At 37.3% G+C, this 14,865-nt stretch overlaps 1 protein-coding gene across 2 annotated transcripts; it reads left to right on the top strand.

Moving 5' to 3' along the window:
- The first annotated feature begins 53 nt into the window (after positions 1-53).
- On the top strand, positions 54-11,875 carry LOC129807026 (uncharacterized). 2 transcript variants are annotated; one of them, XM_055855970.1, is made up of 8 exons: positions 54-835; positions 1,143-2,644; positions 7,027-7,235; positions 7,304-7,451; positions 7,513-7,714; positions 7,777-7,940; positions 8,011-8,377; positions 8,701-11,875. In XM_055855970.1, exons 1-8 carry the CDS (start codon positions 570-572, stop codon positions 11,153-11,155), a joined length of 5,313 nt encoding a protein of 1,770 aa, XP_055711945.1. In that variant the 5' UTR covers positions 54-569; the 3' UTR covers positions 11,156-11,875. The 2 variants fall into 2 exon arrangements, with proteins under 2 accessions (XP_055711945.1, XP_055711946.1); XM_055855971.1 differs by having other exon boundaries at positions 60-835; positions 8,014-8,377.
- Positions 11,876-14,865: the final 2,990 nt, after the last annotated feature.

Below are 14,865 nucleotides of genomic sequence, written 5' to 3'. Positions count from 1 at the left end.
GTCGGTTCTCGAGGGGTTGCTGGACAGGCGGAGGGCGTGGGCTGAGGGTAAAATATCAATAAATGCATGCGTGAAAAAGGACGACGGGACGCTGAGATGGGAAAAGCAGGATGGAAAATCTCACAATTGTGCTATTGATGGTGTTCAGAGAGGGGTAGTTGGGGTGCAGGCAGGGTTCTGTTCTGTAACTGTATGGGTGTCTCTCTCTGGAGCCAGGCAAAACGGTTGACAGCAACTTTTACGTAAATACAGAAACTTTTCCCCAACACACAGTGTGTGTGCACAAATTATCGCCAAAGAGCAAAGTTTTTTCCCCAAAAAAAAAAAAAAGAAATTTTGGGAAGCTTTGTATAGTGAGTCTGAGTGGTTTTGGGAAGAAGAAAAAGGTGGTTTAGTGATTTTTTTGGAATTTTTTCTTCTTCTCCCACGATCCGGAGAAAATTCCATCTCAGAGTTTTTTTTCTTCTTCCTTGCACTTCCGCATCTTGTTGGAATTTTTAGTCGGTTTGATGTGGGTGAGGTGAAAGAATATTTGGTGGAAAATTGCTAGCTTTTCTGAATTATGTGCGATGCCCAAGTCACATGAGTCCTCGTCCGAGTTTGAGTTCAGCAATGAAAACCAACAGCCCAACACAACGCCACATAATCGAAATGTACCACTTGGTGTGAATAGCAAGAAGTTTCGCCATCAGAATTTCAGCAAGAATATTTACATTGGAACAAGAAATGCTGAACGATGGGATACTTTTCGGTCGACATTGGCATTCAAGAATGATGTGGAATTTGTCTCTTATCTGCTAAAATTAGCCGAGAATGACCTGGCCAATGGCAATGGGTGAGTTTTTTTCGCCTAGTTTTTTTTTCACTATGATGTCCTCCCTGGGCATAAATATGGAGAATACTTGACCATATACCCCAACCCCTAAAATCTATTTGTCCGTTTTTTTCCAACCCTCTTCAAATCCCTCTGTGTACCTTCCTGTGTACCCTTCTGTGCATTTTACACATCCGGCTGGATAGGTTGGACTCTAAACTATTGAAAATGCTAATTTTTTTCCGCGACCCCCAATCCTCACCCTGAAGTTTCACCCACGCTTACCCTGAACAATCCCTTCTAAATATTTACAATTTCCCTGTTGCAGTCGTCACAGCATCAAAGGTAATTTCGCGGGTCTGTCCCTGGACCAGAGTCAGACATCTTCCAGCGATAAGATTGTAAAAGGTGTCAGTGAGAGTTCAGAGAGTATCTACAGTGCCGCTACGGCAGCATCCATTGTGCCGAAGAAGGTGAAGAAAGTCCAGTTTCAGGACAATCTCAATGGGATCATCCGCAGTTGTGATCCTCTGCCCGCTTTTAGTGGGGTTCACAGCAAGGATCCCCTATCGGACTTTCGGAATCCTCTCGAAGACAGCACATCTGAGGTTCTGGATTGTCGTATAGCTGAAAAGATAAAAACTGAATTGTGCGAGATGAAGACCAAAGAGAAAGAAATGTCCCTTGTGGCCAAACTACCCTTCCCCGTTGATCCTACTGATCCCAAGGATCAAGAAAGCGAATTCTATGATGAAGAAGAAGAGGAAGATGATGAAGAAGAACCACCTCTAGATCTCCCTGAAGATACTGGTGAAGCTCTCTGCTTAACGGCTATTAAGCGCAGGGATCTCGTGGATTCCACTTCATCAGCTTCTCTACCTCCTGCACCACTCAAAGGCACAAAAAAGAAAACTGTTAAATTCCTTTCTGGTGACACACTGGACTTGAAGAAGCCACGAGGCCGGCCAAAACTGCTGAAGCATGACGTGAGGAAAGCACCTCAAGATGGGCGACACCTACCCAGCATCATGGGGCCCCTTGATCTCAACAACGACGAAGAAAATGAGGCTGAACTTGAGCCTCAGTTCCCACAGAGTGAAGATGAAGAGACCACGGGACCTTTCGATGAAGTAACAGGACTCCCAAGGAGTGCAATTTGCTGCTTCTGCGATGCTCCGCACACTTCTGAAGAATGTCCCATGCGCAATGCTGAGCTCCAAATCGTAGATTCCGTTGAACGGGGCATCTGGTTGGAGCAGAATCAGGAAGTGGCTGAAGAATATGCAAAGCAGCATGTGATTATGATCAAGACAGAGGAACGCGAAGAATTGATTGAGGACGATGAGATTGGAGAGAGTAACTCAGGCAGCAGTTTAATGGATGATGTCCTGCCACCTATTACAGCATTCCAGGATAATCTACCAACATTCGCTGATGCTTCCCTTCCGCGCCAATTTGAATTCCGGCATGTCAACGACCTCCAATGCGTCTTCACAATCAGTTCTATCCCAAAGTACACGAAACTGGGACCCTTAATTGGCAAGATCATCCCAGCAACGGACATTGGGGATGACAATCAGATGCAGTACATTATTGAGACATGTGACAATGGCAAGTCTGAATTCATATCCCTCGAGAATAAGAACGAATCCAATTGGATGCGATATATAAGACCAGCTGCTTCCCGGGAATCCAGGAATCTCTCCCTGGTTTGCATTGACAAAATGGTCTTTTTCGTGTCAATCATGGACATTCCCGAGGGCTGTGAACTACTCTACTGGAGTGATACCATCAACTCAGCTTGGGCCAGGAAGAAGATTGAGAAAATGAGTAAGTTTTCCAATATGACTAGGGTAATGCCGGCTTCAGACTGGAGGTTTAGCCCAGTTCCCGAAGGTCTCAAAAATCTTAATAACAAGCAATTTTATTGATTTTTCAAAATTTAATGAATCATTTGGCCTTAATAATTCAATCCTAAACAACAATTTCCCAAAAAATCATACTTAATGATGAATTAGAGAAGTTAAGCCAGATAGCTAAGCTTTAGGTCTGAAGCCCGTATAAGCGTGCCAAATTCCGGCCAGCTTGCAATTCCGGCCAGCTTGCAATTCCGGCCAGCTTTTAATTCCGGCCACCTTTTTTGTTCCTCGAATTTCCATGATTTTTAGTTTTTTCACACCCTAGATATTATACAATACAAAAGAATAACAAAAAATGTATAGCTTTGACAAACGGGATGACGTGAGAAAGACATTGGAAGGATTCCCGAAGGGCAAGGAACTATGAGAATGAAAGTGGCCGAAATAGGGCACCAAAGTTATATCTACATTTTTATTCATTTTAAAATGTATTAAGAACGATTTTAAAGTAAATAAAGACGATAAACTGTCTACAAGGTTCTAAGCAACACTCCTAAAGTAGAAGGAATGAAAAAAATTCTATTAAAGATATTACATTTCAAACTCGAGACTTTGGCGCTTGCATGCAACTATGCCGAAATTTGGCACACTTACCCTAATTTATTCTAACTTCAAAATTTATATTCTCAATTTTCTAATAACCAAAATCCAAGAAAAAAAAAAACAAATTAATTTACAAAGCTTTTTCTACATTTAATAAAATCAATTTATTGTGTGGACATGGACTTTCCTACATTTATTTCCAAATTACAGCTAATTCTTGGAAATGCTTGTCAATAAATCAGGGAGCTCTGTTTTCATATTTGCAGTTCATGGGGTTTATATCATATATAATACCAACATCAAAAATATAATATATTCCCATTCTTTTGTTTATAGTAGAATAGTTTCAGGACGATTTTTAAAGCAATTTAATGAGGTTTTATTATGGGAAAATTATGAATTGCAAAATAATGGCTAAGCTACGAATAGCTCAAACTACCATGTCAAAATCTGCTCAATCATTCAAAAAACTATATATACTCGTGATAATAAAAAGTTTTATGATGTAATTGAATTTCCTATCGATTACCTGAAATTAATTACCAAAAATCAATTTTCTAGCTTTTACAAAAACATTATGGAACTTAAATTGCTTAGATAAACTCTTGACATCACTTTTACAAAGCTAATTCAGTTTAAATTGATAGGAATATCCAGAACGGATTAACATTTTTGGCTTGAGGTTCCTAAAAAACGCATAATTATGGTGAAAAAGAAACCTACTGAACAAGAACCCTTTCTGACAGTTTCGTCAAAGTATTGAAATTTTTACAATGTGCCTACACTGAGAGGAATCAGAAAAAGTTAAAATAACATTCCGGAAATGTTTATTTCACCTTGCTGTATTAATCCGAAATCGGTGTATATATTATGCTTTGAAGGTGTATTAGGGGTTAAAGTTACCCTTTTCAAAGTTAATTTTACCCTTAAAAAGGTGTAAAATTAACATAAAAAATATTGATATATTTTTACACCTAAAAAGTGGTAAAGTTATGAGGAAAAAAGTTAATTGCACCCCCGTTTTTTTCTTTAAAGGTCACAAACCCTGATTTCGCTCCCTCCTTTCCTGTTCTACCTTTATACGTGACTCAAACTGGAGATCTAGCCTAGTTAGTGAATCTCCTGAAATCCTAATTTTCAAAATTTAGTGAAGTGAATCATCAGCTCCTTAATATCTAATCTTAATTCAGAATTTTCCCAAAACTCTTGCCTGATAACAAATTAAAGAAGCTAAGCCGAATGGCTAAAACTCAAGTTTAAAGGCTGTATTACCAAGATCTTAAGCCTTAAGTAATGTTAAATTTAAAAAAAAAATCAAAATAAATAATAATTACATGAAATAAAAAAATAAACGAATATATAAAAAATACAGATAATAGAACAATTACTATTTACTATCTTTTATGCAAATTAGGTAGGGTCGAAGGAACCGGTGGCAGCCAAAATCCTGAAATCCAAAATCTCGAAAGCCAAAATCCTGAATGTTCAAAATCGTGAAAGGGATAAAATTATATAGAGGAATATGTTCAGAATAATTTCCCAAGACACAGAAGATTTCCCTTTGCCTCCAGCAAGCGCGGGTGCAATCGTGGGAGTAGCTATGACACTTTTAAGAATTCGAGATTTTGGCTTTCGGGATTTTGGCTTTCGGGATTTTGACCGGGACCCGAAGGAACACCTCTTCGACAGAGAACCCCTATTGACACTTTTGTCAAAATCTTGAAATTTATTTAAAATGTTTAATAAAATGTAAATAATATGACGTTTTTTTTATTAGTCTACGTTTTGTGGTAAGGATAGGTGTTTAAATTTTGTATTTGAAATGGTAGAAAATAGCGTGTCAATAAGTCCTCACATGACTTCTTAAAGTGTCAATAGGTGTTCGTTTCACCCTATATATCTTTGTTCAATTATACTTTAATTTTGAAAAAAAATCTCAAAATTTATTTTATAAAACAAATTGATTTTTAAAACATCTTGTAGGAAGAAATATTTTGATATAAAAATTTCTTTAATTTTTACTTCACGAACTCATATAAAACATATTTATCACGATAGATTATGTTTTATCGTAAATTTATTACTCTTCTCATATTTCTCTCATCTGAGCGAACACCAAAGATAACTTTTTCATTATTTTAATCGTTTATTCCGGAGTTAAATATAGGCCAAAACAGTGACCCTTTCAAAGGATCATCGGTGGTCTTTTCATTTTTACCAGTGTATCTTGACGTTACGCTGTTCGTCTGTTATAACGTCTAGAGTCCAAACGATCAAGATAGAGACTTGAAACCTTCGTCGACCCTGGGAGTATTAATATGCCCCTAATTCCCCCAATTTTGCCTTGCCTTTCAAAATCCATTTTGGATATATTTTAGAGATTACCTACCCAGACATTTCGTTCTTATACGAATATATAATACACTTGAATCATTTCTAATAAGTTGATGAGGATTTAACACGGATTAAATCCTCATCCAGTAGCCCTAATTGACCGAACTATTTCAATTTTTAATAACGGTTTTCCAAGATCAAAGGCTTAAAAGTCTTGAGCGGTCTTGAGAGAGGGTTTTCATATTTTTATGAGGATTTTCGGCTAATAACTTACTATCATATTTTGTATTATATTTGTGATGGTTGGAACGGTTTTGGAATTCTTGACAAGCCTAAACCGATAGCAATCGGTTATGAACCGGTAATGAAGTGGTTCGTAACCGATAACTAATTTTTATCCGAAATTCATTTATATTTCTCCTAAGGTATTTTGGACAATGTTTTGAATGGATTTATGAATTCGTTTCAAAGCAGTTGTGTATCGGTAAACAGTAAATGGTGCGTGAATACTTTTGAGGTAGAGCTTCTGTCACGAGTTCGAGCACTTCGTAAAGCCTGGGACGCTCTGCCACTCCTTTATTGGATGTTTCAGATATGCATACTTTTTTATAAAATTTTGTGATAATAAATTAATACTTACCGAAGAAAAATCAGTGAGACTTCGTATCTAATTCATAAACGTTAGATGGAAAATAAATCCTCAAAAAAAATACTTCACTTGACGAAACTGCTATACATTCCCCTAGTAAATAGTGTTTACTCTCATGTCTTTTCTCATTTAATTCATATCAGATTTTATGAATATATATCCATATTTTTTCGAATCTATTTTCATAAATATTTGTTTTAATTTACTATATACCGGGTGGTCTGATACTTCAGAGTTGAAACGGGATCCAGAAGACCCGAAACACTTCTGGTTCATTCAGGAATATAGTCCATTGCTGGTTGAACCATTGCAGCTTAATGGTACAGCCGGTACAGCAATTGTGAAATATGTTCATTCGATGATTTAAATTTGTCTGTATTTTTCTAAAATTTGCAAATGAAGTTTTTTATGGTTTTTTTTGTTCAAAATTTTGCAGAGGTTAATATTTTAATTCTTTTTGTATCTAAATTGAATTTATTTATACCTTATATTTATTTGTACCTTAATTCATACTTAAGTTGTCAATATTACTTTCATTTTTCCCAATTAAAATACGGTGCGATATTTTGCAAAGTTAATTTATGATAACAAATTTTTTATCCCAATTTATTGAGTAAAATTATTTAAAATACAACCTTTACAATAAAAGAAATATTTATTAGAATTAAAAAACTACTACAATCACCTAAATCGGCTTTGATTCCGAATAATTATTTTCATAGAACTCTAGTTCATTCTTTTTCAATATAATTTTAACTTTTCTGCAGGTTGTGGGGGATGCAACTTAAAGTTCGAACACCCACTTTACTATCGCACCCACTGCTCTGTATTTCATGACCCTGCATTTAGCTTGACCATTAGGAAGTACCATTGCAAGGTCTGCAGTATCGCAGTTCTTGGGAAAGAGAACATCATGAAACACGCTGCCCAAATGCATGATGGAAAGGGAGCTTACCAATGCCAGTTTTGCAAAAAGGTAGAAGATTTAAAAATGTTCGATTATATCCTTCAAGACTTTTTCTAATATTCATTTGATTTTTGTAGTTCTTCCTGAGGTTAAATTACTTAGAAATGCATCGAACTTACGGATGCAGTGCCAATCCTCAGCGGGCTCGTCCTCTTTGCGATTTCTGCGGCAGAAAGTTCTGCCAGCCTCAGAAGTTGAAAGTTCATATCAAGAGGATGCATAGTGGTATGGCCTATCCTGTAATTGCTTTTGAATGTGTTTATTAACAGTTATTCTTTTCTGGTAGATATGGCTGATGTTTTACGAGATTTCCAGTGTAAGCTCTGTTCCAAACTACTGGGATCCAGGGCAGCCTTGCAGAGGCACTCCAAGGAAGTACATAGCCGCAATTCGGCTGTGGTCAGTTGCCCAAGATGCCAAAAGCTCTTTCAAAACAGGAGCAACTTAAAGATTCATATGCTGACGCACTCAGGAGTTCGTCCATTTAAGTAAGTCATTGCTGATTGATCCGGCTTAAGGTCGGGATTTTAACTTGGTTCCTCCTATTTAGGTGTTCTGAGAATGAGTGCAATGCAGCATTCACAACGAAACAATGCCTTCAATTTCACTATAAGAAAGTGCATGGGTACTCACAGGAACAGATGCCAAAGATTGAAAGAAGTATTGCTTATACCTTCGATGCATATTCGGGTGGAATGAAAGTAGATTTTATGGGTATGTTAATTTCCAAGTGATCAATATTTCTTGAGTTCAATTTCAATAGCAAAAATGGTATTGTTTTTAGTAGAGCAAACTCCAAGGAGACGAAGGAAGAGCCTAGAGGAAGGCAGTGCTCAGGGGAACTTCCCTGAGAAGAGGAAGTATAATCGACGGGTTGTCGATGAAGATCTCTTGAATACCAGTGGATCGGTACATAAAACTTCAATTTCTGACTTATGCAAGAACGAAACCAATTTATCCCTTCTATCATCGAAGATATCTTCATTGCTTAACCATGAGCTTAACCAAGTGAAATTTAGACGACGCAACAGCATCTCAACGGATAACTTCAATCCAGAGGATCTTCATAAGAACGATGAGACTCATATGGATAACATTAGTGATCTGAAAGTGAAACTTACAGAAGCAGACAACAAGTCTAGGGATTCCTTGTAAGTTGTAATCCTCTGTTGCATATTGCGTTGGGACTAAAAAAATTATTTTGACCTGGACTTATCCTCCTTTATGACTACACAAACGACGTTTCGGTACTTTATGGCTCCTTCTTCAGGTATGCAAGTAACTAGTGGGAAAAGGGGGGTCAATACCCTTTTCCCACTAGTTACTTGCATACCTGAAGAAGGAGCCATAAAGTTCCGAAACGTTGTTTGTGTAGTAATAAAGGAGGATAAGTCCAGGTCAAAATCCGTGTTTCCTTTGTCCAAAGTTCAACTCTTGACCGATTCTTAAGCACTAAAAAATTATGTTTTTGTAGGGATGATTCCCAGGATAATCAACACACTGCTCAGTTGAACTTAGTGGAGTCTTTCCTGTCCAGTTCAACTGGGGAACAATCCAATCCACTACAAGCTATGCAGTCTCAGTTAGATGAACAACAGCAACAGCAGGAAGATGACGACAGACAGAGTACATTCAGTGCTCCATCGAGGCATAAGGACTTTGCTGCTCCGATGAATTCTAGCTTGATCCCAAGCAAAGGCAGCAAGAAATGGATGAATGATCAACAGAATCAATCCACCGAAGGAAGTTTGATGGCAGTAAATCGTGACTTTATCACGCGTCTCATGATGAATGGAACGAATGTTAACAGTTCAGCAACGGGGGATGATGAGGATAGCTCAACAATTCTCGATGTTGTGGACAATCATCCACAGAATGCTTCTCAGTACGATTTGCAACAGATGCATTTGCCGAGCTTGCCAATGACTTCACACATTCATCATCAACCATTCATCAGTTCATTCTACAATGGAGGGGCTCAGAGTAGTGCAGCTGCTACGACTTCCGGACAGGGAGGAAGTGGGGCAACTGTTAGATCAGCATCTGCTACAGGCAACTCAACTTCAGCCAGTTTACTGGTTGAAGCAGCTCTGAACTCCGTCAGTAACATTATAGATTCTGGAGATCGGGAGAGTTGTGAACTAGCCAAGAACCCTAATGCCAACAGTTCACGGTTAGAGGAGGAGCATGAGTTGAACAGTCATATGGATGTTGACATTGACTCCATTCCGAATGAACATCACTCAATAGATGGTGGAAATGAGAGTGGTGGCGCTCTGGCTCTGGCTGAGTCCGCTTACCATCATCACAACAACATGAGCCCATTGGACAACGAAGTTAAGCTGATGAAGAGTTTGAACAACTTTCAGATGTCGAATATGCAGCAGTTTTCTGCTCCGTCGACATCTGCCACGAATCAGATCATCATGGCTGACTCCCCTAGCGTAGCCAATAGCGGAGCAGATCTTATGCACGACAACGATATCGATGTAGATACTGCATCTACTCCGAGAACCATGGATCGGACGGAATCCAATGGGTTCCGGAACTACCATCATCCATCAACTCCTTCTCCACGAGACATATCACCTGGGCAGGATTACAGAGCAACTGCAGCTATGTATGCTGCTGCTGGGAATACAAATCACGTTCCATCTCCCCAAGCTCTCTCGAGGAGGAACTACCAATCAGAGCAGAACGCTATGATGTCCCCAACAGCTTCGCCCCCAATTCCCAGATATGGTTTCACAGATGGCATGTGCCGCAAGCGTGAACATGATCCATCGGCGAGTATGATTGAAGCGCAGACTATGGACAGGAGGGAGAACCCCCATATGGGGGCAGGTAGTGGGGGTCAGTTGTCGAGTGATGAAGACAGCATTGTCATCGCGCAGAATCTAAGTGTGAACAACAACAACAACGAAGACCTTAAAATGAAGATGAATCCGTCGATGGACTTACTGTATGCCAAGTACGAACAACAGGTCAATGCTGGACAAGATCTTGCTGATCTTCGGATGAAGTACAATACCAATGAATCGACGCTGGATGTATCTGACTTCAGAGGTGCAGGGGCAAATAGTGGAAGTGAATCAATGTCTGAGATCCAGGGTTTGGATATGTCTTCAAGACCTGGGCTATCAGGGTATTCTCATCACAATTTCCAAATATCCTCAGCCGGTGCTAATCTCAGCCTCAATCGCTACCACCATCACATCTATGATATACTCTCGGAAAGAGAGCAACAGCAACAGTCAGATCATCATCAGTTGCAGCTACAGCAGCAGATGATGTTGCAAGATCAGATGGCAGGAGCCGAAGCTGAATCAGATCAAACGACATCTGTTGATTTAAGTCGCACAACGAGCTATGTTGTGACATCTCCACCTGCTCTGCCCTACTCTCATCCCCATTCTGATATGCTGAGAATGGTTTCTTTAGAGCTGAATTCAAACAGCTCATCTGGGATGATTGTGGGCAACAACTCTCACCATGGACGATCTTTCCTTCCATCTCAAATCCAACACAACAGTCGCGATAGTTTGTCTGCTGTTGAGCACCATCGACTTTTGTCCACAGCTGAACAGCATCGTCTCTTGGCGTCCAATACAGCCGCTGCAGCAGAACAACTTTCGAATCCTGCTGCATCTCTAGCGTCCAATCACCGACTTATCGTCGATCCGGCCACACATTTGCTCATGGAGCCCAACAATCGGCTGTTGTCGTCGGAAAACAACCGACTCCTGGACCAGACATCGCGAATCCTGGCTGATTCATCTTCTGTGAACCGGCATATGGTGCCATCGAGGGACTTTGGTGCATATCAAGTCACTTCCAACAACTACCATCACCTTGTGAGGCAAAATCTGGCTGGATCATCGCCAAATCAGCCACCTTCCAACTATCATCCCTTCCCAGCGTATTACTAAAAACCCCTTAAAACCTTGTCCCTTCCCCTAAACCAATCCCTCTAAATCCCTCAAACCCTAATCTTTCAAGAAATAAATGTTGATTGGCCGTTATTTTTGTTACACTAGCCATTAATTACCATTTTTAAATATTTGATTAATTCGTCTCCGTGAACTTCTTGAAAACAAATCTTAGAATAATTTCCATCAATTGCATTTTAATCCCATTTTAAACTCTTTATCAAAGAATGAGAAAATGTAGGTTTTTCGATGGATTTAATACATAAAAAAAATTCTTATATATTTAAAAGAAAAAAAATCTTGGTGGGAAATATTCAAAATGTACATAATTCATGTTCATTAATTAATTTTATAATCAGTATAAAAAAAAATTAACGATATATTTACACACATACTGAATAGTGTTTATTGGAATTTTTGTATTGTATGTGCCAAAATTTACAGTGAAAAGAAAAAGAAAATGAGAAAAAAAAAAACAATTATGAGAATGATGACCAAGAATCCTCCATGACAAGACTCTGTACCCTTCCTCCGCATGATTAGCTGATAGTTACCTTTCCTGTGGGAAAAAGAAATAGTCAGAGAGAGCATGTATTTTATCTTTTATTTAGTACAAAGTCAAATCACACAAAATCCGCAAGGCACAGAGAATTTTTGATTTTTTCTTTGACTAATTTTGTGAAAACCAATTCATAACTTTTTAGCAGTAAAAGTGTAAAATTGAAATTGAAAAGAAAATTCCATAAACATTTTGAGAAACGTAACAATTTTTCTGACCGTGACCAAAGAAACAAGTAAAAAAAAAATTATAAAATCTCTTATTTTAATGTGAAATAAAAAAAATAAACAGAAATAATTGACCATGGTATTTTAAAATGTTGTTCAACCCTTTCAGGATAATTTATATCATGCTTGATTAATATAGGAAAATGTTCCTTTTCCAATTTCTCATTGAGTGCATTAATAAAAAAATTATTGATGCTTTCTACAGACCCAGCACAATGACTGGAAATGAAGGACGAGAGAGTAGCGATCATACAAGATTACTGGTACGACATAAGTCGCCACCTATCGGCAATTCTTTTATAGCAACATTATGGATGTCATCAGACAACACCACCGGAAGTCAATTTTTCTTTATGTCAATCAGTCACGTCAAGGAAGAAAAAAGCAAAAGTCAGTCTGAATTCAATCATCGTAATTTAATCCGAGAAAATCTAAATAATCTCTTGAGTTTGTTACAAATAAATTAGTTGAATTTAAGCAATACGTGTTTGTTATCGTTGGATCAAGCAGAGAGGAGAAGGCGATCCTTTTTCGGCAGGATAAGACCACTTTCTCTCTTTTGCAGGTGCGCTAGAGCTATCAGGGCATTTCCTATTTCTCTGTATTGAGATCTTCTGAGCAATCCGTTGTACTTTTAGGTACGGTAAAACCATCAGGGTATTATCTACCAGCTTTGTGGGATCTCATGCATAATACATTGTACTTTTAGGTAAGAGATTCTCCTGACCAATTACGTTATTAACTCTTTCGCGTCACACTTTTATTCAGCAGATGAATTCATGTAAAATTGAGTTTTTCCTAATGCTTTATGATCAAATATAATAGTTCAGAGAGGAAAAAAAATTTCCATTGCGTGAAAACTCGGAAAAACCCCGGGTCATATATGACCCTATTGTCCTCATGGGAAGTGTAAATACCATTTTCAAAATCTATATCACGGGCATTTTTAAGAGTTTTTTTGCTTGAAGTTATTAATTTGGCCAAAACTATGGCAAACTGGATAGATTTTGATAAACACTGTACTCCTGGTGTTCAAAGAATCTTCCTGGTAATTCCTTGAACAGTCTCTCTCACAATATTTCGAGTGGTATTTGGCAAAAATAAACTTATCTACATATTTATTCACACACAATACAATTGCACAATATGAGACGCTTGCAGAATATTCTAAAATATTGCAAAATATGTTATAATTCAGCAGATATAAGATGAAATGTCCAGGAGCAAGATGTCCCACCTGCATTTCACAAAGAAAAACAATGTCCCAACTACATTTCGCTATAGATTTGGGACGAAAACACTGTTACCCTTGCCGACAATAGGGTCATATATGACCCGGAAAATTCTACACGCTTTTCTGGAAAATCGAGAGTAGTTTATTATATCAAAATATGCAATATACAATATTTGGATATTCTATTTTCTGTTTCTAAAGAACTTTTTGCTGAAAAAAATAAATTAATATAAAAAATTTTGAAAAAGAAAAGTCATTTCACAAAGTTCGAAATTCATGATTTTTGATCTCAAATATTTTCTTTTCCTGAATATCTGGAGTCTTGAGAAAATTAGCCAAGAATCTTACATTCTTCTATTATGATATCGAGCACAAACCGATAGATTTCAATTAATGTAAATAGTCAAAAAAATTGTTTTTTCCTCGGGTCATATATGACCTAATGACGCGAAAGAGTTAAACATCTAAACATTTTTCTTTCTAAAGGCTTCATTCTAAATATAGGTACGTTGCATGCGAGTTAATCATTAACTAAACTTTAACAAAAGTATATTTAACGTAAAAGTATATACAAGTAGGGTAAATTAAGCTAATTCAAAACTTGCTCCAAATGGAAATTTTCTCTATTCCAAATGGAAATGTCATTGTTTTCACGATAAATACAGTACTAAATTATTATATTTATATATTTTCTATACCACAGTTTCATTATTTAGTTAATTTTGCTCCAAATAAAGCGAAAATCCATTCATATTCACAAATTTTAATTTGTTAATTTCTCAGAAAAATTAAAAGTGTACCTTTTCACCATCGAATTTTTCATCAATCGACCGCGTTTTCCAAGAAAAACACAATGAGGTGACTATTGTTTATTTGTTTTGTTTAACATTTATGTAATATTTATGGCTTATTTTAGTTAAATTAAGTGTTAATCTTTATTGTTAACAGTACGTGAAGTTTTCAAATGAAATAATTACGTATTTCGTGAACAAAAAGGGGTTTTCTGAAGTGTCTGCAAATGCTTCAATATGAAACCCCGGAAAAGTTGTCTCCATTTGGATTAATTTGTTTCCAATAGAAGCATTTTACACTCGCGTATTTTTCTTGTATTTAAGCAGTTTTCAAATTATATCTAAAGAATTTTCACTAAACAGTAACATTCTAGAAGAGTCAAGGAGCAAATTTATGTAATTCTCTTCAGAAAAAAATTGAACTTAATGTGTTGAACCTTTTGTTAAAGATAAAGCGTCTGGAAATGGTTTTGAATTAGGACATTTACCCTAATTTCTTTAAAAATCTGATCACAAATTTTATTAAGAAGGACAAATTGGTACATTCAGCAATGGATCGATAGTAATACCCATAATTACCTCTGGATGAACTGATCATTATCGATAGGGGAATGTAGGCATGGTTCACACAGAGTGAACCTTCAAACGATGTGAATTCTCTCTTTGTTTGCAAAGAGCTAACCCCCCATTTCTCATCTCGTTTCATGAGCTTAATAATGATCTATCTTATGGCTAAGATTTGACGAACTAGTTCTTTGCAAACAAAGAGAAAATTTGCATTGTTTGAAGGTTCACTCTGTGCGAACCATTCCAACATTCCTCTAAATCAGTCAATGTAGTCGATTTATCGATCTGATAAAATGTTATGATCTTAAACAGAATTTCTTCTTTTGTAGTAC

Source organism: Phlebotomus papatasi, chromosome 3 (genome assembly GCF_024763615.1).
Source record: "Phlebotomus papatasi isolate M1 chromosome 3, Ppap_2.1, whole genome shotgun sequence".
Classification (NCBI taxonomy): domain Eukaryota; kingdom Metazoa; phylum Arthropoda; class Insecta; order Diptera; family Psychodidae; genus Phlebotomus; species Phlebotomus papatasi.
The sequence above is the reverse complement of the archived record's forward strand: the minus strand, read 5'-3'. Positions and strand labels throughout refer to the sequence as shown.